Source organism: Dipodomys merriami, unplaced genomic scaffold (genome assembly GCF_024711535.1).
Source record: "Dipodomys merriami isolate MVZ:Mamm:240054 unplaced genomic scaffold, mDipMer1.0.p SCAF_13, whole genome shotgun sequence".
NCBI classification, from domain to species: domain Eukaryota; kingdom Metazoa; phylum Chordata; class Mammalia; order Rodentia; family Heteromyidae; genus Dipodomys; species Dipodomys merriami.
In genome coordinates this window covers 1836337-1861435 of record NW_027202604.1, presented here as the reverse complement: position 1 = coordinate 1861435, position 25099 = coordinate 1836337, and the positions used below count along the sequence as shown (strand labels likewise).

The following is a 25099-nucleotide window of genomic DNA, read 5'->3' as shown; positions in this document are numbered from 1 at the left end:
TATGTGAGAAAATGTGCAAATTGAGACAGCAAAGTTGTAACAAAAACATAAAGAAAATATCTCAGAAATGACTAGTGCAGTATTAACTAAATAATTCAATCTCTGAGCTCTTTCTCCACCTTCTCTAGCCCTTCTCCTTTCCTACCCTCAAAGAGAGATGAGGAAAGACCAGAAATGCAAAAAAATGGGTACTCACTTCATCTCCAGGATCTCCTCCAGCTGTTTCCGCCTCTCAATCCGAAGGTTAGCCAAGTGTGCTTCCTTTTCTGCCAAGGACTGCTGTGTAGAGGCAAGACGGGCTTTGGTGGCATCCAACTCTTGTCTGGTCTTCTCCAATGCGTTCATTAGCTCCTCTATCTGAAAGGCACATGGGGCTGTGTGTGCGATTTCTCCTTCATTTAAGTACAAGGCATTCCCTGCTACCCTGTGTTCTGACAACATATCCCAGAACCATAGATGTTCTGAAATCAGACACTGTGTCCTGGGGCCCAATCTTCAATTGCCACTGATTAATAATGCTTCAGACTCAAGAAATGTACAAATTCTTCAGCAGCTACATTCATGTAAATTGTCTCTTCATAGAGATTATTTAATGCATTTATGAGAAGTTTGGGTGAGGGATGAGCAACTTGACCCAATTTCAAACTGTGTTTGAACATCTCAAAGAGTTCCTCACAGTTGGAGGAGGGCAACACTCAAAATGCATTTTGCCAGGCACAATATACTTCTGTGTTTCACATTCAGTGTACTTTGACAGGAAGTTAACTGATGTGTTTCAGATTCATTCACATTTTAACCTATCAACATCTTGTTTGGCTAAATCTATTTGATGTGCATGGAGCTTCAGAACCCTTCTCACCTCACCTCCCTGCCTTACCTTCAGGAAGCAAGGTTTGGCCAAAGGTAAACAAAATTCCAGCCACAAAAGGTTCAAGTTTGCTTTCCCCTGAAGTCTGAGAGGGTTCTAAACGTGAAATAAATGACATGTAATTTTTATGGGGTGCTAATACGTCGTAGAAACAAGCCAGATGATCAGATATCCAGAGTTTTCAGTCAGGTCCCAAAAATATTGACCAGGGAATCCTAAGGCAAGGTTTTGCCCTCCCCAGACTATCAAGGACCTTTAAATCCCACACGCAACAAAGAGGGTTCATGTGTATAGTCATGTTAACAACAACTTTTATGCAGCAAGCTGGTGAAATGCCATCTCTGCACACACATGCAGGCTTCATCCACCCTACTGATTCATGGTTCCAGGAATCTCAATTCCAGAGCTGATGTGTGGCTTCCTAAGCCAGCCCTTCCAGCTGAACTTGGCAGCATGGATTCATCCATCACCTAAGTCACTCTTCAAAATGTGTCAATGACATATTAAGTTCCAATTCACAAAGATTTTCTACACAATTTCTGCAGTTTACATGGAATTTATTCAGAGTCATTATTAAGGTGCATACCCAAGGTAAATATCTTGCTCTTAAGAGTCAGTAAGCCCTACTTTTTTTCCTGATTTATTTAAAAAAGGGAACTTAATGGCCATGTAATTTAAATCAAAGCCAAAGGGAAGAACAGTTTAAAAGGCAAAGAATATAAAGAATAATCTATGCAAGTCAAAACCTCACCTGTTTAACTTTAGAATAGAATTATTTTAATGTTATAAAGACATAAGATTTTAAAAAACAAAACCTTTTTAGTTCCTCATATAAGTTCATAGAATTTCACAAATATGAGCAGAAGCTCTCCTAAAAAGCAGTACAGGATGGAGCCTGGGTACAAGCTATAGTTTTCTTCCTTTTTTTTTCCTATTTTTTTTCTTTTTATTGACTCAACAGCAGTGTCAAGGAAAAGCACAGTTAAGGTCATTCTAAGGGCCCATTAAGAGAGCCTGCCTAAGCCCCCTGGCCAGTGTATTCAGGCCTCACTTCTTGTCACAAATTATTCTTTATTTCTAACATATTGCTGATTCCAAGGAAGAGAGGGTCTCAGGAGTTCTCATTGGCTGATTACTTCCTCATTAGTTGAAGCTGAATTGTCAGAAAACTATAAACCCAGGATTACTAAACTACTTCTATAGGTTCTTAGATCACCTGCCACAAGATTGCCAGCAGCAATCATAAGTTACTTTTATATGAATCCAGTTATATTTTCAAGTGTTGACTGTTGTTCAGAAATATGACATGGGGAACCTGAGAACCCAGATGAATGTAACCTGGCCTTTTAGCTGATAGAGATGCCACTGGTCCCCCTAACATCAGTAAACTCCTAGGGTCAGGTGAGACTGATGTGATTCTTGTCACTTTGGAAGCAGTGCCATAGGTGAAGGCTCCTTACTTATCCCACTTCCGGTGTCCCTGGACAGAATTACTGAGGTAGACAATATATGGATACTGGTCTCAGATCCCTATAAACCATTCACACATATTCACTGTCAGAGTCTCAGTTTTCTAGGGAATGTCTAGAGTTTCTGCCTAAAGTTAGTGTTCTATACTTCTGAAAATAATTTCTGTTACTATCAAAACAGAATGGCCATTATATGGCCAAAAGGGAGCCCTTATATAGTGTTGGTGAGAATGTGAACTTGTTCAACCACTCTGGAAAGCCGTGTGGAGGTGCCTCACATATTAAACACAGCAGGGTGGTTCACACCTGTAATCCTAGCTACTCAGGAGGCTGAGATCTGAGGATCGCGGTTCAAAGCCAGCCAGGGCAGGAAAGTCCGAGAAACTCTTATCTCCAATAAACCACCAGAAAACCGGAAGTGGCACTATGGCTCAAGTGATAGAGCACTAGCCTTGAGCTGAAGAACTGAGAGACAGCGCCCAGGCCCAGAGTTCAAGCCCCACAACCAACCAAAAGAAAAAAAATTAAGCATAGAACTATCCGATGATCCAGCAATTCCACTCCTGGGCATTTACCCAAAAGATTATAAACTAGGCCACAGTAAAATCACCAGCACAACCATGTTTATTACAGCACTATTCATAGTAGCCAAGGCATAGAATCAGCCCAGATGCCTCTCAATGGACAAATGGATCAAGAAAATGTGGTATATATACACAATAGAATTTTATTCATCCATCAGAAATGATATTGTACCATTTGTAAAGAAATGGAAAGTCTTGGGAAAAATTATGTTAGATGAACTAAGTCAGGCCCAGAGAAACAAAGGATCCATGTTTCCACTTATATGTAGAAGCTAGAATTAGCTTAAAACTCATAAGTAAATATGCTGAGTATCATGCAAGAATACACAAATGAATTTACTGAAATACAGTAGATTCAAGGGAAATCTCAAACAGTATAATTCTATAGAAAGCCAAAATCAAAGTTCAGCTAAATAAAATACCAGGAAGCAGGTACTCTAAAGGGATAGGGTAAGGTCAAGGTGAAAGGGGTAGATGAATGAAGAGGAGAAGAGGGGTAAAAAGGGCAGTTAAGAATTCAGTATAGATACAACAAAATTCAGAGTGAGGATAGGGGTAGGTAGGTATGGGATGGGTTGAAAGGGACAACACTGATCAAGATATATCATATCCATAAACTGCTTTGTTAAGTGGCAACTCTTACACAATGACTTGAATAATTTAAAAAAAGAATTAAGCTGCCCTTTTGACTTTTTTGAGATGTTTTGACTATGTGTCTTGTACTTCATCTTTTTTTTCAGTAATAGAGTTCAAATGTGAGCCTCATGCCTGCGATGTAAGTACTCTACCTCTTGATCCATACCTTTGGTCCTTTCTTTTTGTATTTTGCTTCTGAGAAAGGGGTCTCCCTAACTGTACCTCACCTGGCCTCTCTTGATTCTCCTGATCTCTACCTGGTAAGTAGTTGACATTATAAGCATGTATCTCACCATGCTGAGCTTCAAATATATCTATGAACTGAGATCCACAGGACTAGAACTCAAATTCTGTAAGCATCATGGTTACAACTACTCCTCCCTCTCACTGCTAGGAAATATGGCTAAACCATCAATGTTTGCCAGAAATATTACTGGCATGTCCTAACATCTGGAAGACTCTGACTCTCCACAGTAGTGCTTTATAAACTGTGTTCCTTAGAGTATCAGGGATTCCCAAAAGGTTTTTGGAAGCTGATAGATTACCAAAATGGAGTATGCTTCATTTGAGTTCTGAATTCATCACTCCAAACACAAAAGTTATTTAATTTTTATGTATTTTATATATGATGTTACAATGAAGATATTAACTTGAAATTAAAAAACATAAAGTCTTAAAACAGTAAGAATGGTTAAAGGCTAGATTGTCCTAATAATACCCACTTCACCATTTACAGGTTGTGGGACCTTAAGAAAGAGTCTGGGTTTTCTTATCTGTAACAATGTTATTTCTTGCAAGTTATTGCAAATATTACACAAAGCAATGAATGTAAATGTTCAAGACAGGAACTGGCAAATATGAAAACCCTTAGTACATTCTTCACATGAGAGGTGACACAGGATAGGGATTACAGGTATAATTCAGGAGCCAGCATGCCACTTGCCAGCTGGGTAGCTCTTGGTGAGTTATAAAATTTCTGCACACCTCGAGTCCCTCACTTGAGAAGCAGAGCTCAAAGAGTTTTTGTCAAGATTAAATGAGTTATTATGTGTGATATTCTAAGAAAAATATCTGGTACATGGTATCATAGAAATGACAGCTTTTATTTATGCAGTACCTGGTATTTGAACCAGTTGAGGTTAGCTTATGACTGAATTCAAGGATGTTGTGTGTGGTGTCATCTACCACAACACTCTCCCTCTCCCTCTCCGTCTCCGTCTCCATCTCTGTCTCTGTCTCTCTCTGTCTCTGTCTAGATGTCTGTCTGTCTGTCTGTCTCTCTCTCTCTCTCTCTTTCTCCTGGATTGCCCTCCATGTTCTTCTCTGCTTACTAAAACTGACCATCCATCAAGGACCTTTCTATACTTATCCTCTTTCACCTTGTGATGTGATCAAATGCTGGAACTCTGAAGGCAGTCCGATGTGGGTCAAGTTTTGGTTCTATCTGTAGATAATCTGTGACCTTATGTCAGTTTTAAGTCAATGTTTTCATGCCGCTTCACATTTTAAGCTGTGATCACATCCTTCCAAATTGACTCAAAACATGGGAGGATAGGAGCCCAATGCCCATACTTGATTAAAGATTCAGGTGATTCCAGAGTCAAGCCCAGCTGGAGAACTGCCTTCTAAACCTTCTGATCTTCTGCTATCAAGTGTGAAGAAGCTGTCACACAGTTCTGACACTCTGTGTCAAACCCTGCAGTGGCTCCTGCCCACACTGCCTCCACTCACCTGGAGGACCTACAGTTTTCACTGTCTGCTTGTTCTGCACAATGCATACACTTAACTGCTACCACTGAACTGTAATGCCCCAAAGGCCAGGGACCATGTCTCCATCTTCTTTGGAAACCCCTTCAGCAAATGACTTGGTATCAGTGTCCACACTCAATAAATCCTTGCACAATGTGAGGAAGGGGAATACAAAGAGGTGATTCTGAAACACCCCACTCTGACCCACTTAGTGCAATGATGGATGAAGTGTAAGTCCAAACTTGATACTTTCTTACCCCATGAATCATTGGTCCCCTCACCATCCTCACCAAATGCCCTACAAGTTCTTGCTTTCTTTCCCTGAGCACCTTTTATTTGCTATGGAAATGAGGGACTCAGTTTCAGCTGCTGTGAAGATAGAAGACCAGGGTTCACTGCCACACAGTAGCTGCCAGAGTACAGAAGATCTCTGAATTTCACAGAAGCATAATAAAAATGCCTAGCTTCTGCACTGAATAGAAGTAACCTTTAGTCTTGCTCTTTGAGATGTGTATCCCTTCCTTGCTTTACTCTATTCTCCACTGGGTAAATGCCATGCACCAGGCACCCTGCTGGACACTAGCCACACAGTAGTCCTCAAAAGTGGTCAGTGTTGGAGGTAAGTCCAGAATGAAAAACAGTTGTTTAGTGGTCCATTAGGGAATGCTACAGATTGATCTGGCCTCATTAATTTAAAAACACACATATAAACAAAACCAAGAAGCTCTTGATATTTGAGTTCCATTTCTAGTGTTCTTAGTCATTCTGTGTTTCAGATCACGCAATGGTTAAGTTTCCAAGATTTTTTGTGTACATTTGAGTGGCTTGTAGCATCACACATACTAAAATAATGAAACTATCAAATGGTCTTCTAAACTCTAGTCCTTGTATACAGACCTGAATAACTATCAGATCTTTGAGAGTGAACAATGGAATTTTAGAACAATAAAGTAAAAGAGTTAAGACCTTAAATTGTTAATATGTGTTCATTTAACTTGCACATACATGTGTAGTATTAGATACTTAAAAAATCACTTCTCAGGTATCTGCCAAAAGCATGCTCTAAGATCCACAGCTCTTTTCCGAACATAGGGTGTTTCCTGAGTTTTCTAAGAGCTTACTTGGCATGAGCTGATCTTCAAATATCTTGAAATTTTCTCACCTTAAGTAATATATCCATTTTAATCTGATATGTACTTTATATTAATGATTTGGAAGTTTTAAAGCCCCATTTTTAAAAACATATGTCAGACTCCACCACCCATGCAGGTTTCCTGTCTTCACACCACCTTAAGTGCAAGAGAATAGCAGTTTTCAGTTTGCACCAGAACACTGAGACAATGAAATTCCACATCCCAGGTTATAGCCATCCAGATCGTGCATGGAACCAGCTCTACTCTACTAGCTCTGCTTTGGGCTCAGAAGGTCATCCTAAGATCAGAATAAAAAGCTTAACTCAGATAAAAAACTTAACCCAAGATAAGAGCTTAACCTCTCTGTCCCATATAGCAGCTACTTCTCTACTTCTCAGACAATAATGTTGAGCTCAAAGACCTGTTGAGGAGGACTGACTTGATTTTGCCAATTTCTGTTATCTTATGTTTCTATCTCTTCCTCCTTCCTGCCTTCCCCACTGCTGCCTTACAGTGACACCTTTTGGAAAAGGTTGAAACTGAACATGCCCAGACTGCTCTGGGCCTGGACCTGGCCAGCCTCTAGGTGTGCTGTGATTTAAGGTACTAGAAGCTTTGCCTGACTATGTTACCTTCCCATGATTCTACTTCAAACAATACCCACTTCAACTAAGCTTGTCTGGCCTCCAGTTCATTGCTTTTGAATACATTTTAAGATCTCCTTTTCCCCCTTCTCTTTCCAGGCTAACTAACAAAATTCCATACCATTATAAAAGATGAAAGCATGTAAAAAACATATGCAACTGTCATTATCCTGGTCTATAAAGTTTGTGAATTCTATGAGCTTTGACGATACAAATTATTTCTTCCATATCAGGTGATGATTACATTTCTTTCCTTTTGCTTAGTATAGGTTGTTCCCTCTTTCCCTCTCATTCCTCCCTTCCCATCACTGTCTTTGGGTTGCTTAGTTCTTCTTCTTCTATGTCTAGTGCAACTGATGGGACCCTTAATTGTATGTTGTTCCATTTCTTCTGCTCCTCCTTCTGGCTTTCTTCTGTTGCGTGCATACATCTGCCCAATATATGGTCAAGAATGAAGGTTAAAACGTGTTTGTGATTTTAACTAAGTATCACTCTTCCACAATACTGTGAAATATGTGAAATTTATGTAATCACCTAATCTCAATTTTTAAAAAAGTGAGAGAAGGGATTGGTTAGGAGAGATGGGTGACAAAGTTGTCAGACACCTTGTACTCATATACTGTTTTGTAGAATGGAAACTTCTTTGTACAACTACTTAAAGATATAATAATAAAAAATGTAAAAAAAATATGCAACTGACCAAACAGATTGCAGTCAATCAAAGAATGCTAAAGCACACATGAGCAACCTTCTCCAGCATACCCTCAAGTATGCTTGACTCCACAGGATGTTTGGCTCCATGTAACCTCATCAGAGAGAGGCTCTCTGGTGTGAGTCCAGATGGCTTTGCTGTAGGTTGTTTTGAGCAGTAGGGAGGTTTTCTGTATTCTCTGTATCAGTCCTGGTGCAAGACAAAATGCTGCCTTTCCCTAACAGGATTTTGGACACTCTATAGGAGCAGTATAGGGAGTAAGGAGTCGGAGCTCTTAGAGTAGATAGCTGTGGTCCCAATGAGGCCCCAGAAACAGTAATAATCACAGGGCCAATTGTGGAAATATCTGTCAGACATTAAAGTTGATAGATTAAATATAAAAGAAAGATGTACAAGAAAGTGGTAAAAGAAAGGCATTAGTAGTAAATATAATCCATTCCCCTCTGGGGTAAGAGTTTTAAATGTACATGAATAGAAAAAGCCCTAAAAGGAAATGCATTTCCTTTTCATGTGGGTTCATTTCTAGGCTCAGGGATTTCTTCATATTTATCACTTATTGCTATAAATGTGCATTATTAAAGTAAACAAGAATAAAAATTCAACCAAGTAAAGTCTGTATAGAAAGTATCTCAGATCCCATAGAAGAATTAGCTACCTGTGGACCACAGTCTGCAGAACTGTAGAGTGGGACAGGACCTTCTGGTAGCACTTACTGTGGTATTTATTCTTAGTCAAAAATGCCCCTAGGCAGCTATACTTCTCTGCATGGGTTCTTAGCCCTGACAATCTCTTAGAATTATGGTGATTGCAATACATGTTTGCCAGGGATTGTCTATGTTTTCATGATTCCAGTTATTCCTGCCACCTTCACCCTGCCCTATAATTCCCACATGTATTGTTCATTTAACTCTTTTCCCTAATAAGCTTCTATGCTCTTCTATGCTCACATGTGTAAAATAGATCTTCTTGCAGAAATAGTTATGAGGTCACTGTTTCTTTGCTACTCTCACCTCCTAGATGCTACCTGCATTCCTTGCCATTTGTACCTCTGCATCACCACCAAGTCTTTAAAGTCAGCAATGGAGAATCACCCTCACATTAAAGCTGTTTTATGTTTTCACTCTCTAACTCAGAAGTAGCAGAGTCCTTGACAAAATCTCAGTGACCATTCTGGTCATTCATTTATTTATTTTGCCTTGTGTGTATATAGCCTTGTCTGATTTTTTTTAAATATTATTTTATTTTATTTGAGAACATACTGTACAGAGGGGCTACAATTACATGGGCAGGATAATGCATACATTTCTTACCAAGCATTGCAGCCTCCTCCTTTGTTTACCCTTCACCTCCCTTCCCAGCCTCCCCCCTCCCCCCACCCGATTATACCCCCCTCCCCCCCCCCACCGACATTGTAAAGCTGGTTTTGACATGACATTTTGTACTTCTCATTGTTGCAACAGGTCCACCTGAATCCTTAAACGACTTGTTTGCCCCCATCTCCTCCACATGTTATACTGACATCAAATATAGTGAAAGCGGGGGTTACACTGTGGGGGAGGGACATACAAAGCAACAAAGAAATAATCTTATAAATGCGTTAGAAACATATGCATGGAAGAAACGAAAACATTAAAATACATATTTAAGGGTTCATTTTCCTAACATCACATTATCTGACCTTTTCTGCTTGACTCATATCTATACTAGATATTGCAAATAAGGGAAACCATGGGACCTATGCTTCTTTGGGCCTTGTCTGATTTTTTAAATCTTTTAATTCTGGCAACACTCAGGCTCTAGAAAGTCAGAACCTTTTGTTCCTATCATTTATAGCATGATCAGTTCATTCTTTCAATAAATCAGAGCAATGCAGTCTAATAGATCTAATTTCTTGTGATAGAAATCTCAATGTGATCACATTCTAAGAAGAAAGAATAAAATGGTCTCCATTACTTTGAATTCTTCTGCTGGCTTGGCTCTGCATGCCCTCAAGCTTAATTCCAAGTATGCCAAGTATGATCCCTCAAGATCCTTATATTCTATTAACATCTACCTTGAACAATAGTGACTTCCCTCTATGTCATCTTGTGCTGTGAACACATGAAGTTTAATGCCTTGCATGCATGCTTCCACTTGGCACAACCTATTATCAATAGACAATGGTATGAGAGATTATTGGAGTTTCATGTATTCCCAAAGAAGCAGGCTTCTTAACTGTTAAGTAACTCAAGCTCAGAAAAGATCATGGATTTACCCAGACCCAGGTGGCTATTCTTTATCAGAAATTGAATATGATTGTTGAGTACAATATAATGGGAGATTCATTAACAAGATCTGTAATGAGAAGGTGTAGGGGGAAACACTGGGCCATGGACACCTAAGAGTAAGGATAAGGTTTGATTCATTTTCCTCAGTGTCTTTAGATCTATATATAACATCCATCATTCAACCTAGATGAACATAAATTAGTGGAGAGATCTTAGGTCCCTTTTGTTTCAAGACTACAGTATTCATTATGTACTTTCACCTCAGCATTGTTTTAAAATACCTTGGTTGACTTTAGTTTTTATTCCTATATGATGAATTACCATAAATAACTCATGGTTCTGTAGGTTAGAAGTCTGGACATGCTGTTATTGGTTCTTCAATCAGGGTCTCATAAATTTGAAATCAACTTATCAGCTGATCTGCATTCATACTTGTAGCTCAGGGTCCTCTTCTATGCTCACATGTGTAAAATAGAACTCAATTTCTTGCAGAAATAGTTATGAGGTCACTGTTTCTTTGCTACCCCCAACTCCTAGATGACACCTGCATTCCTTGCCATTTGTATCATCACCAAGTCTTTAAAGTCAGAAATGGAGAATCAGCCTCACATCAAAGCTGTTTTGTATTTTGACTCTCCAACTCAGAAGCAGCCGAGTCCTTGACAAAAATCTCCTGACATCAGCCACCATAATACACAAAATTAAGCTATTTGTACAGTGAAGAAAATAATAAACTCCACTCAACTTCACCTGGATCAAAAAGACCACCTCCAGTGGAAAACTACACACAGGAGGACTCAGTATACATTTGTGTGTGTGTGTGTGTGTGTGTATATATATATATATATATATATATAATACATATACATATACATAATATAATATACATATAATAGATATTTATATATAATAGATATTTATAGATATGAACACAGCAAAAATATCAAATGCTCACAGTGCTATCTATAGTAAGAGTAATTCTACCAGTTTTAAACAGTCATATTTAATATTCAAAGAAAGCACACGAGCAAACAGAACTGAAGACAGACTACACTCCAACAGGCTATATAGCATTCTAGTATTGGCTTCAGAGTATGGAAGGGAATGGTCTGTTCCAGGATATGTGGCTATAGATGCCCTCTTAATCACCTCCACAAAGCCTTACCTTCTTCCTTACAGCCCTTCATTTTTTTCAGTGTTCCTTGTTTCAGAGATTGTGACAATGGATTGAGAGTCTGGGGCAAGGGCTATGTTTTGTGGGGGTAGGAGATTCTCCCTGGTAAATTGGGTGGTCTGGCAGTAGAGGGCAGAGTCCTAGGCTGCAAGTGATAAAAGATACCTGAGTATACAGGAAGTTCTTCTCTTCAACCTGGCCCTGTTCATTGCAAAAACTTTCGTTTCCCACTGGAGGACCCAGCAAACCCTAGCCCACTCCAGCAATAAACTGTTTTCCCCAGGGATGGCTGCAGGACTCACTGGCATGAGCCTCTGTCAGGAAGCACAAGGTAACTAGCAAGCAGACTGCCCTCTGAGCTTACCTGATCAGTTCAGGACCAACAAGGATGATATTTCTTAAAGTCAACTTGCTATATAGTCCTACAAATTATATAGGATATAAATAATAGGAAAACGATATTGCAAGGATCATTTTCTAATTTTGCCAGCCACAGTTGGCAAAATAAAATAAAATGCACATGATATCAAAGTATTTTCTACTGTTTACTTCCCTCAAAGAGCAGAAGAAAGGCAAGGATATTTGTTCTCACTTCTCCTAGTCAACATATCACTTCAAGTTCTAGCAACTATAATAAATAAAGCAAGAAAAAAGTTTAAAAAGCATAAAAAGTAAAAATAAAAAACTATCCTTATCTGTAGATAATACAATTATCTATGTAGAAGATCCCAAACCATCTTCAAAAAATGTAGAATAAATAGGTTCAGCAAAATCATAGGATATAAGATCAACACAGAAAAGATATAGTCTTATATATCAACAATAAATACATGGAAACTAAAATTTAAAATCAAATACTATTTATAATCACTTCAAAAAATGAAACATGTACTTCCAAGCTTAATGAAACATGTACCGGATCTATGTGCCAAAAGTTACATAATTATGATGAAATAAAATCAGATGACTTAAATAAATGAAGAAATATAGAATAGTTGAGAATTATAAGACTCTCAGGCTGACCATAGATTTAATGAAATTCCTAATGAAATATTGGCAAGAATAAAAATGTATAAAAATGCAAGCTGAACATAAACCTTCTATGAAAAGGCACAGAATCCAAAGTAACAAAAATAGTCCAGAAAAAGTATAGGAGAAATCACACTCTGTCCAATAATAAAACACTGTGTAGTTCCAGTAACCAAGGTAGGGTGGTACTGGCAGAGGAACAGATGCCTAGATCTATGAAATAGAATTTTAAAAAAACAAACAGGCTAACAAAAATGGTGCTTGGCAAAAGGTCAAATCAGTTAATTTACTGGAGGAAAAATGTCTTTTCAATAAATTGTGCTGGAGAAAGTAGCCCATTAAATAGGCAGAAAACAAACTGAACAATTATATAGGCAGAAAAGAAATAAAACCATCAACCTAAACCTTATATGTTCCATAAGAATTACTTCAAAGGGGATGAAGAACTTAGGTGAAAAATACAAAACTAGAAACCTTTTTAAAGATTGTAGAAAATCTGCACCTAGGTCTTAGAGTTCATATCAAAATCAAGATTGGTACAGTAGACCTCCTCTTTGTGAGGACCTTCTTGAGAGGACAAATGAAAAGAAAGCTATGAAATTGGGAGAAATTATTTACAAACCAGCTATCTGAGAAAAAACAGAGAATATATAAAGAATACTCTAAATACAACAGTAACTTTTCTAAAAGTAGACTAGACAGGAAGCATATCCCTGAAACAGAGGTAAATAAGCAAAAGAATATTTCAAATAATTACAAATTAGGAAAACACAGATTTAAACCACAATAAAGTATCACTACACAGTGACTAGAAAGGATGAAATAACCAATGTGGGTAAGGATTATGATAATTTGTACCACTGGAAAATAAAATGATGAATAAGAAAAATGAAAACATATGTTTATACCAAAAACATTAATGAATTCTCTAGCAGCACTATTTGTCACAGCCCCAATAGAAAAGAGCTTATTCATTTGTCAACAAGAAATCAGTTCAACAATGATCCAACAGGTCATGGAATATGACTTAATTTTTAAAAAGACATGAGGTACTGATGTACAAGAGTAGTTAGAAAATTATGCTAATTGAAAAGACCTATCTGAAAAAGTCACATACTACATGTTTCCACTTGTATAATGTTCTTGAAATGACAAAATTAGAAAAAATGGAGAACAGATTAGTAATTGTCATGATAAGAAGTGGGGATCATAGAGACTAGTGTAGTTGTAAAGTGCAACATAAGAAATCCTTTGTTAATGATGGCTTGTACTTAGCAAATACCATCACTACAGCCATACTAAGCTCAAGGCTAGCATACCACTTGAACCACAGTTCCACTTCTGGCTTTTTTTGGTGGCTAATTAAGAGTCTCAGATTTTCCTGCCAGGCTGGCTTCCAACCATATTCTCAGATCTCAGCCTCCCAAGTAGCTAGGATTACAGGCATGAGCCACCAGTGCCTGACCCTTTTTCTTTTTCTAATTTTAATTTTTGACTTTTAGATAGGGTCTCCTGCTTTTTGCTCAGGCTACCCTAACTCCCCCAGGTAACTAAGATTGCAAGTGTGAATCACCGTGTCCAGTTTGTTTTTGAGATGGGGTCTTGCTAACTTTTGCCTGGGCAGGCTTCAAACACTTGATCCTCTTAATTCTGCTTCCTGAGTAGCTGGGATTACAGGCTTGAAGGTATGCTCTGTTTCTTGACTGACTATATCTGTTTCTTGACTGACTATATATGTTAATACTGTGGTTGCAATATTGTACTATAATTTCGTAATCTGTTAGTACTAGGTACATGGGATTTCTCTATTTTTTCTTAAAACTACATTCATTTATAATTACCTAAAAAAGGTACTGTAAAGGTACATACCACATATTAGGGATCTAGTCTACAGAGAAATGAATCACCAGAGCAAATGTTGAGGCAGAAGAGAGATGCTCATATAAGGTCAATAAGGCTATACCTATCCTTTTTTCTCCCCCAGTGCATGATGACCTGAATAAGGGAAAGAGTGGGAGATATGAGAAGAACTTGAAGCAGAGTGAGAAAGAGTTGTAAGAATCCCCAAAAGTTGAGCTGTGAGACCCAAAAGAATTGGGAGGTTGGAATGCCTCCTCCCAACATGAACTCTTAGAATGCCGAGAGTATCCTGAGAAGGTCAGTCAGTCCTGGTTTGATAGGAATTTGGATTTCTTTTTTCTTTTATTTTGTCAGTCGTGGGGCTTGAACTCTGGGCTTGAGTGCTGTCTCTCAGCTCTTAAGCTCAAGGAGAGCGCTCTACCACTTGAGCCACAGCCCTACTTCCAGTTTTCAGGTGGTTTTATTTGAGATAAGAGTTTCACAGACTTTCCTGCCCAGGCTGGCTTTGAACTGCGATCCTCAGATCTCAGCCTCCTGAGTAGCTAGGATTATGGGCATGAGCCACCGGCACCGGGCTAAGGAATTCGGATTTCTATCCTGAGTATACGTCAATGCCACGCTAAACTTTCTGGGAGCTTGGGGATAGACAAAAGCTTATGTAAACTGTAAATTATTTACTGTTTACCTCTATTTCTTAAAGAAGTTATTCTTCACTTTAATAAGATTATAACACATGATTGGTGCTTGTGACTTCAAGGATGTTGATTAAGATGATAGCACATGATTGGTGCTTGTGACTTTAAGGATATTGATTAAAACTGTATCACAGGATTGGTACTTGTGACTTTAAGGATACTGTGACCTCACTTTCTGCACATATACCACTGTACTCTATTCAAAAATACCTTGTAAAACAAACCTTGGGCACCTGAAGCTGGTGGGAGGCTTCATGCCCCTGATGCCCCAAACCTCAATTCCACGGTCTGGTGTTTGTTACTACCCTGTCCCTGGTTGTGGTGGGTTGCGACAGGAGTGACATGCATGGTGATTCTGGAGAGATGGGCACAGATCATATGGGTCTTTGTAAATGGTGGGACACATTTCATTTTCATCCACAGATTCTTTTGCAGTAGGCACTAGCTCGAGCAAAAATAGTGAGACAGGATACATTTTTCCTTGTGGCCTCTGTTCTACAAGGTACTTGACATTGATGTCAAGTGCTGGGACCCTAGTAGCAATGCTTCTTTCATCAAGATGGGGGTCACCATAATGAGAGGGAAGAAATGTCAGCTGGGGAGGTTTAAGACTTTTCTCTAATCTTTTTAGAGAAAAGCATTATGTGTTGAATCATTTTAGTCACAATTGTATAGTTTAGTGTAAGCCTCAGCAAGAACCACAAACCATAGTTTGATTTCCATAGCCACTTCAATAGTTCAAAGCAGCCCTCCAAATCACCTGAACAAGAATCACAGTGAATCCATTTTATTAATGTGTGCTGAGGTGAGATGACACCCATGTCAGTACTGTTACCCATGACATATGGGAAGTTTCTGAATCCTGTTCATGGGATCTCAAAGCCTTTCCGATCTCTGCCAACCCTCATCAGTCATTGTGTACTCCTCATACATTGAAGGAGAGGATAGGTCATAGAGTGGAAGGGTTTCAGTGATGATAATGGCTGATGAAAACAAGTGATAAGAACACTTTTGCAGTAACCATGTAGAGACAAACATCAGTTTTCTGCTATTGTCATCTCCCAGAATGACATGCCATTTATTTTGCAGACACTGAAGTCAGCTATAAGTACTATACATTTCTTCTTTTCTTTCCTTTCCTTTTATCTTTTCCTATACTCTTACAAAAGTACCTCTTCCCCAATATCAAAACTATGCAAAACTGTCATGGAATCTATCAATGCCTTCTACTGCTACTTACATAACCAGGTAAAAGAAAATTCAAACTAACTGGCTTGACACATACTGAAACAGTATGTGACATTTATGTTCTTATGAGTCATATGATTAAGTAGAATGCAAGTAGCACACACCTATAATTGTAACTACTCAGGAGTCTGAGATCTTAGGATCATGGTTTGAAGCCACCTCACACAGGAAAGTCCATGAAACTCTTATCTCCAATTCACCACCAAAAAAGGTCAGAAATGGATCTGTGGCTCAAATGGTATACTGACAGATTTAAACACTAAAGATCAGAGATCACATTCAGGCCCTCATTTCAAACCCAAGGACTAGCAAAAAAAAAGTTATATGACTAAATGTCCTGTACTCTGTTTCTATAAAACAAACCATCACTTGAAAACAGACCTATTTAAGTGCCGCATTCAAGAATGCATCATGCATGCTAACAGCTAAATGCCCCACAGGTATTGGTTTCCTTATAATGAGAATCCAGGAAACGAAAAATCACAGTAATGCTTCATTATCCTCAAACTAAACACATCCTGCAGATGTGTTTGAACTAACTGGCTTGGTTAGTATCTCAGTGGGAGGAAAGCAAGATCCAGACATGAAGTGCCAGAATGAAATCTTCTGCTTGCTTCTATTTCCCTTTTATTTAAACTGTTTTATCAGGGCTTTATTTGGGCCCTGTTGCTTCAGGAGAAGGGAACCTCCCAACTTTGCCCCTGGAGCACAACACCCCCCACAGTGACTTGGCTCCCTCCTCTCAGAGCTATTACTGTTACATGGGGAAAAGAGCAAATCTTAATTGGCTAACTTTGATATAAATCACTCCATAAAGAGAAGCCTCAAAACAAAGGCAGCCACCTAAACAGATCCTTCATGCACACAGTGACCAGCGATTGTTGTGAGAGACACCAGAAAGTAAGGCAGACAGAACAAGCCTCCCTTGCTGCGTCCTGAAGCTGAACAGAATTCACCACTTTCCTTCCATTTTTAAAGCATATCAGTACTCTCAACAGGGGCAGATATGCGGAATCCTTCCTCTGATGTCATCTTAGCAGTCATCAAGTGTCTGTCCCGACATCTTCCCCATACCTCAGGGAGCAGGGCTTTTCTTTTCGGCCATCGAGCTGAAGTCATAAGAAAGGTTTTGACACCAGGACCAGGACCACTCTGCTCCTCACCTGGCTGTGCCACCAACCACTGTTCCCTACCCATATGAGGCTGTGGATTTGCCTGTAGGAAGCCTCACGGACAGCGGCAGGAATAGGTTGTTGGGCAAAACAAGCAAAGTATATGTCCTGCTGCCCATGATTTTCAGTGTGTGGGTTTTTTCCCTGTTTATGTTGACATAGGAGAACATTTTCTGTTCATTTGGGCAGAAACAGAAACTCCTCAAATCCAAGTAGGTGAGAGACTTTGTTCTATAAAAATTCACAAGTGAGTTGAAAAGCTCTCTGTCAGGTCTCACAATTTATAGTCCTATATTAAACTCCAGGCTTTACTAAATACTTGTATCCTACTTTTGAATTAGGCATCTATCTTTCTCTAAAGGACATTTTCTAGGATTTAGACCTCTGGATTATATTTTCAAAATAAGTGATTTTCTCCCAGTAGCTCTTTTCATACTTTTTAATCATTGCTTTTATTACCAGTATGAGATAACAGTCTGGTCCTATATGAAGTGATTAAGCATAACCCTAGCATAGAATAGTATGGAGACAAGCCTACGTGAAAATATTGAACTTCCTGCTTAACTACCAGATATTCACTCAAAGATCTGAATGTCAGTTGGGACTTTTTTTTTTTTTTTTTTACAATAGGCTTCTCAAATAATTTTCATTTTAAAAATATTTCTAATTATGTTTCTTCTCTCTTCTCCAAGAATGTACACGGTTATAACTAGCTATTGGAAAAACAATGACACCCAGAGTTTAAGAGGTGAAACAGCCTTGATATTCAAAATAATAAATATGATACATATATTGAAATGAATACTCCGTTTGACAGGTCACACTTGGTAACCTTAAAGGTGCCTCTCTCTGGGCCATAGTTCCTTTCGGATGAACAATTAGGCTGTGTGATTCTGTATTCAATCCTTTAGATAAACTGTGCACACCCAGCCAGGCCACTCTCCCTCCTGCTGGCGCTGGGGCCAGGCTGTCAGGCCCAGTCCTCTGGTTAATGTCAGTAGCACTATGTATAAAAGGTGACTCCAGTATGTACAAATGTTGATCTTTAGAGAAGTCATGCCTAGGCTCACACACACATCCACTCTTTCGTCTACCGGGTCACCAGCAGGAACACAGGGCGGCCAGGGAAGGGGCTTGGCAAGAGCACGGTATGACTTGTTAGGTTACATAGCCCTCTGGGACTTCCCTGCCTGAGATTAATCCATAATCCTGTTTTGTGTTTAAAGGAATGCAGGTTCTAAAGGCCCGTGCCTATGAGACAGCTTCAGAGGCGATGGGGACATGTTCTAATGTACAGTAACAAACTAAGTGCCAGCACAAGGGAGCACAGATTGAGAGGAACTGTGCAGAGGTAACGTGGAACGTTTATACTTAGCCAAAGTCATTACCTTGAGGTCCCAAAATAGATACTGAAATCATAGCTTAATGGCTGGAGTACCTACCGGTAAAAATATAAAATAAATACATACATACACACACATACACACTCACAGTTTGAAACTGTTTATAGTTTTCTGGTGGCTACGCCAGTTAGGCAGAATCAAGATGTCCCTGATGGAAAACACAGGTGTGGTTCTAAGGAAATACACTATTCATGGATGGGACTTCCAAATTAAATTTCATCTGAATATCAAGTAGTAAGACATCTCCCATCTCATCCCTGAACAACCCTATTTTTATTACATCAAAATTATTTCTACCCTTGCCAATTTCATTCTATCCCTTTTTGCTACAAAATGAATGTTAAAAGCTTCCTTTTACAATTCAAATGGTCCGTGCACACACAAACACACACACACACACATACAAATCAGGAATTCCCATGCTGGAGAGAGGGTTATGAATATGTTCTCATCTAGATTCTAACAAAAAAAAATCCATTACACTCCACCATGAAGAAAGAGCATCTTGGGAAACACATTGTTGAACTCCTCAGTGCCTCATGACAGCATAGGTATACATTTAGCTAGCTAATGGCATCTTCTGATTCAATTTAGAGAAAGACAAGTATGACAGCTAATTATCTATGCTCCATTCCATTTTATGCCTTATCCTGTAGTTACAGTAATTTCTGTTAAGATTTAGCTTGCAATGGTTGGCAACAGAACTAACCTTTGCAAAGGTAAAGGTTAACAGAAGAACAGCATTTTTCTCCCTAGGTGTAATCTCTCAGATGGAACAAAAGTAGTTCCATTCTCCAAATATAGAAAACAAAAAAGGAAACAATAAACCTTGTTTTATGGGATTTCAACACTGGGCCTCATGCTTGCTGGGAAGATACTCTACCACTTGAGCCATGCCACCAAGCCCTTTTTGCTTGAGTTATTATTCTGGTAAGGGTCTCATATTTTTACCCAGGTCCACCTTCACACATCAGTCTTACCTATACTTCCCACATAGCTGCACTAGTATGTACTATTGATGTACTACTATGTACTTATTGATGAGATGGGGATCTTACTAGCTTTTTGCCCAGACTGGCCTGAAATTGTAATTGTTCTGATCTCTGTCTCCTGAACAGCTAGGAGTATAAGCATGAGTCACTGTACCTGGCAACTGCCTATATTCTAAAGTATTGCACACTGTCTCTAATTTTCAGTTTGGTGTGGGATGAGATGTGAACACGTCTGTGTGTGTGTGTATAAGCAGTAGCTTCCCTTTCCCCTCTCCCTCCTATCAGGTGTTCTAAGTCTCTTCTCCCTCCTCATTCCCCTGCCTTTCTCTCTCTCCCTCCCCAATCATAATTCTGAGGAGAAGTTTCTGTTTCCACTTTTTATCCTACAGGTAGAAGCCAAACCCTATAATTGAGCAGACTAAGACACTTTTACACTTATAAGTACCAGCTCCAAAAATCAAAATTGTATGATTTCTATTGCCTTGTAAATAAAACTCCAGCTCCTTCTCATGGTGGCTGACCCTGCATTAAGCACCCAGTGTCATCCTGCACCACCTTGGCCCTTGCTGAAAGGCCCTCCCCAGGGGCCCCATGGAATCTGCTATTTCTTACCATATCTTCTTTCCAAACTCCTCCTCCCCCAACTCTTCAAGTATCAGGCATCATCTCAACTGTCAGGTCTTGGTGTAAATGTCACCACCTTCTCCAGGGACTTCTCAAGCCCCCGAGTAAAGCGGCTGCTGACCTCTCTCCTAATCTTAGTATTCTTCACTTCAGCCCCAAGTTTGTCCTCATCATAGTATGTGTCACAATTTTAAATTACTTACGAATTTCTTCATACATATATTTTTTTATTTCCCACACAAGGCTCTGCCAGGTAGAGTTGCCCAAGCATATATCTGGAATCTGGGATAAATGCACATTCTTAGCAAGCAGGTGTCTCCCCTTCTCGGGAAACTTATGGGGTACACCCCAGTAATTTGAATTCAAACAGCTCTTCAGACCAATTCTGATTCCAGTGCTTGTTCAATTTGGGGTACTAATGGCCCATACTCATGTCCACTTTCCAAAGGACATTCTGACATAGATGGCACACAGCTGCCTCTGTATGGAAAAGGAGGAGTGGGCTTTTTTCCACACAGGAGTCATTCTTGCAAGAAAAGGGCCTGGGACCATTCAGCCCAGAAAAGACTTCTAAGTGCACCTGTGTTTGGGGAAAGGTTATGGAGGGAAATGAATCCCTGTGAAGGAGCCTATGGCTCAATTCTATTCCACCAGATGGGTGATGTGGCTGCAGTCCAATCATCTGCACAGGGACCTTGCTGGATCTACAGTCACCACCCAGCTAATAGTGCCTCTGTCCTCCCTGCCTCCCCGTCTTACAGTAGCATGCCTTAACAACTCAGACACTGCCTTATCATTGCTGCATCCTGGCCTGACTGGATACTTCTCACAGAGTAGCTACTCACAAAATTTCTACAACAGAATCGATAGCTGAAGTAGCTGCTAAGTCATCCTCTCTTATATGGCTAAGGAAAAAATGCACAAGGGAGTTCTGCTTGCTTGATTAATCAATGGACTAATGACTGTCATATAAAAATTAGATATAAAGCTCAAAGGAGCTGGCGGTGGGTAGAGGAAAAGTCTGGATCTTAGAGGTAAGAAAACCCTCAACTTAATTCCTGGCCACTTGCTCCCAATGTCTCTGGTCAAGTACCTGGCTTTGTTTGCTGCAGAAAATATACCCTGCAGCTCAGGATTCTTGTAGGACCCACACAAAGATAAAGTGTGTGGGTCCAGCATCAGGCATACAGTGAGTACCAGAGTTGCTGTGATGGTGCACATTAGTGTTCTTGCATAATCATTGACTTGAGAAAATGTACCAGAGGCCTGTGCCGCTGGTGATATCCACAGTCTGTAAGTATGTACATGAACAAGTTAGGGAATCAAATTCCCACCCATTCTGTAGTTTTCAACATGCTGGTGAAATCCATCAGCGGCCAAACATGAAGAAACACAGGCACTGGGATTGGAGTGGTGAAGGCTCCAAGCCTTTCTCTGTCACTTACCAGCTGTGTGACCTTGAGTAACCACTTACACTCTCTGGGCTTCTGCATTTGTGGACTGCAGTTATTAATACACTTCACTCAGGGTCATATTGAGGCCTGGAGATTAAAACATCCATGAAACACTCAGCCTGGGTGCCCTGCCCTTAATCAGCACTTGATAAATGGTAAGTATTGTTTATTAGAACTAACAAGCAGCAAAGAATTCAATCTCCACTACAGAAGAGGTGCAGGCAGTATTAGAAGCACAAGTGAGGAAAGGATGTTATTCAGCAAAGGAAAGTGGGCTTCCCAGAAGCCATATAACATTTAAACGATGCTCTGAAGCAGGAGTTGCAAACGCAAATGCTGGCAGGCAAAGCTCTTATCTTCAGGGATGATGCTGGCCAGGCAGGGAAATGATCCCTCCCTGCTGTTAATTTCTCCCAAGCAAGAATGTAGCTCCTACATGACCAGAGCCTATGATTTATCAAAAGGAGCAAAACTTTTTATATCCCTGTGATATCTTATTTTTTATTGGTGCTTCAGTTAAAGAGGAAAAAAAATATTTCTGCTGCTTATATTCAATAAAACACATCTGTGGGCTACATCTAGATCATCAGCCAGCCCTCTCCTTAAAGGATGAGCAGAATTTTCTGAGATATAGAGAGAGATGATGTGAAGCACATCCAAATACAAGACAGTAAGGACTGGTAACAGGAGGCAAGAAAGGTAGGATATGATCTAGAAAGTGGGGCCTGCTCCAGTGTACCACATGGGGAAGATAAAGAATGAAAGGGTCCAGAAGAAACAAGGAGTCAGAGAAGCTTCTGGGGCGGGGAGGGGGGTAGTACAAGCTGGCTTGGCAGGGTAATCAGGGAATGCTTATGTGGAGAAGGAAGTTCAAAGTGTGGGTAGGACAGTGAGCTGGCTGGCCACTCTCTTTTTCTCCTGGTGGACCTCAGGCTTACATTCTGTAGAGTAAGCTGATGCAATAGGTATGCTGTAAGCTTTCCTCCTATCTCTGTGGTTTCATACAAGGAACTGCTTCTGTCTCCCTCCTAGGGTAGGTGCCACATGCAGCTTCTATGCCCTGGGATCTGGGATTTCCATTAGGAGGTAAAAGGCTCCTTTACTAGCCCCTGGGACCATCTTTACAGCCATAAGGGACAAGCTGATGGTAGCAATGCAGAGGAAATGAGAAGCCTTGAACTTAGAATAGAACTTCAATGAGGCAGCAACTCAAACAGTAACACACTATTTTTCAATGTGACAGGATAGGCTGCACACTGGCTCATTCACTGGACAGAATTCCTTCATAGAATGAAGCAGGGCCTACTATTATTTTCATGTGACAATACAAGATGGTTAAACAGGTCCCAAGTCAAAGCCAGAAAATGGTAGGACCAGCAGTGAAGCAGATGGTCTGTTTAATGCCAGATCCCAGTCTCAGCTGCTCTACCAAGCTGTTAGTCCTCTAGACTTTCAAATCGTTGTCGCTTTCACAATGTGTCTAAAGCTATGTGGCTGGGAGTATTCCTTGGCTATGCAAACCTTAGAAGGACCAGGAACTAGGTCCCTCTCTTGCTTCAAAGAGCAATTCTTGTGACTTAGAGAAGAGTCAAACTAGCTGGGTGCTAGTGGATCATGTCTGTAATCCTAGCTTCTCAGGAGGCTGAGATCTGAGAATCACAGTTCAAAGCCAGCCTGGATAGAAAAGTCTTACCTCCAATAAACTACTCATAAAAAGCTGGAAGTAGCACTGTGTCTCAAGTGGTAGAGCACTAGCCTTGAGCAAAAGAAGATCAGGGACAGTGCCCAGGCACTGAGTTTAAGCCCCAGGACCAGCACCAAAAAAAAAGTGCCAAACTAAATGTACTGGTTTATATGGGGAGTAGTTGAGCCTGCAGAGACTGAGATTCTACCTGGGATGACTCATGCCAGGTGTGTAAATATCTCAGATGATGCCCCTGAGTGGGGAGACAAGAGCCTGGGACTAAATGGTATAGGCAAAGATTGGGGTACCCGTGAAAAAGAGTGTATCAGCTACGATGTTCAGCAATACTACTGGGCATATCAGCGGCAGCCATCTGGAACCAAGACCACAGGGCTTGCCTCAAGCCTATTGTGGGTGAAGAAGCCTTTTCACCCTAATGAACGAAAAAGGGTCATCATAATGTCTGAGATTTGATTGTCTAACAAGCCTGGCAAGATAGGAAGTAGGGAATGAGTTAACTTTGACTTGACTCAGAAAACACAAAATATACCTATCTATCTAAATAGGATGGGATAAATGTGGCCAACGAGAATGTATTTACATGGAAAATATCAATATTAAAAAAGGCTTGATGTGTTGAAGGAATTTTGTCTATCTGTATATAAGAAACTTTCCCTCTCCTACATACATATAAACTAGATTCTGATTGTTCTGTCTTTATATACACTATGTTTAGGTTGACGCAATGGCTAATCTATAAGACAAAAGGCAAAGTCATAATTTAAAAATTAGTGTAAAGGTCTATATACAAATACATAAATATTAGATTCTAACTGTGTTGGAAATGAAAGATAAAGCAGATATTCTACAGTTGGTCCTAAATTCTAAGAGCAATACTCCAAAACTAATTAACACATATTAACAATTCTATAGAATTTATCTTATACTTATAAGTATATAAGTATATACTTATAAGTATATATACTTATATCTTATAATTCTATAGAATTTATCTTATACAGTGAAATAAACCTATGACTACAATAATTGTTCATAAACATATCTTCCTCACAATACCCTTTTGAGCTATTCTCATTTGACAGATGGAAAAAACAAAACCAGACCCAGAAAGATTAGCAATTTGCTGCCAGCCAGTAGAGCTAGTAAGTGGAAGAGCTAGGATTTGAACTCAGAATGCCAGGCTCCAGAGTCTGATGATCACCAGAGAATTCTGCTTTGTAGTATCTCTTGTGAGGATTAGAGGTAGAATTATTCAATCTCCCTAGAAATTCATCCACTCATTTAACAAAACTTACTGCAGCATTAGACAAATATGAGGAACTTGGTTTCCATATTCATGGTTATTCTGTATTCATAACCCAACTAGAAACACAACCAAACTGCTGACATGTATAAAATATGGAAATCTTAAAAGCTTGAAAGATATCATTTTCTATTGTGGAGAAGTAAGAAAAACAGTCCATAGACAGTGTGGTTCATAAATATCTAAGGGTTGGAGGCCTGTCTAACTGTAATATTCTTGCAAGGGGAAGAACACTGACTTTATCGAAAGCCGGGCTCTGCTGATGGCAGACTTAAGACTGGAATGTGCAGATAATTATCTTTAAGGCCAGTCAACGGCTATATGTCTCCTATAATATCACCTTTAAAATCAAGCCAAGACATTCCAGTCTGAATCAAG

General features: G+C 39.6%; 1 protein-coding gene across 18 annotated transcripts in view; it reads right to left on the bottom strand.

Annotated features, from left to right (window-relative positions):
• Erc2 (ELKS/RAB6-interacting/CAST family member 2) overlaps positions 1-25099 on the bottom strand; it is a 1008017-nt gene that overhangs the window by 385229 nt on the left and 597689 nt on the right. For all 18 annotated transcript variants that reach the window (XR_011371144.1, XR_011371143.1, XR_011371142.1 and 15 more), the window contains one exon: positions 197-357. Coding sequence is in view for 15 of the 18 variants with exons in the window: in XM_070018479.1 (XP_069874580.1) it covers positions 197-357 (161 nt within the window). In the remaining 3 variants the exon portion in view is untranslated. The remainder of the gene's footprint in view (positions 1-196; positions 358-25099) is intronic.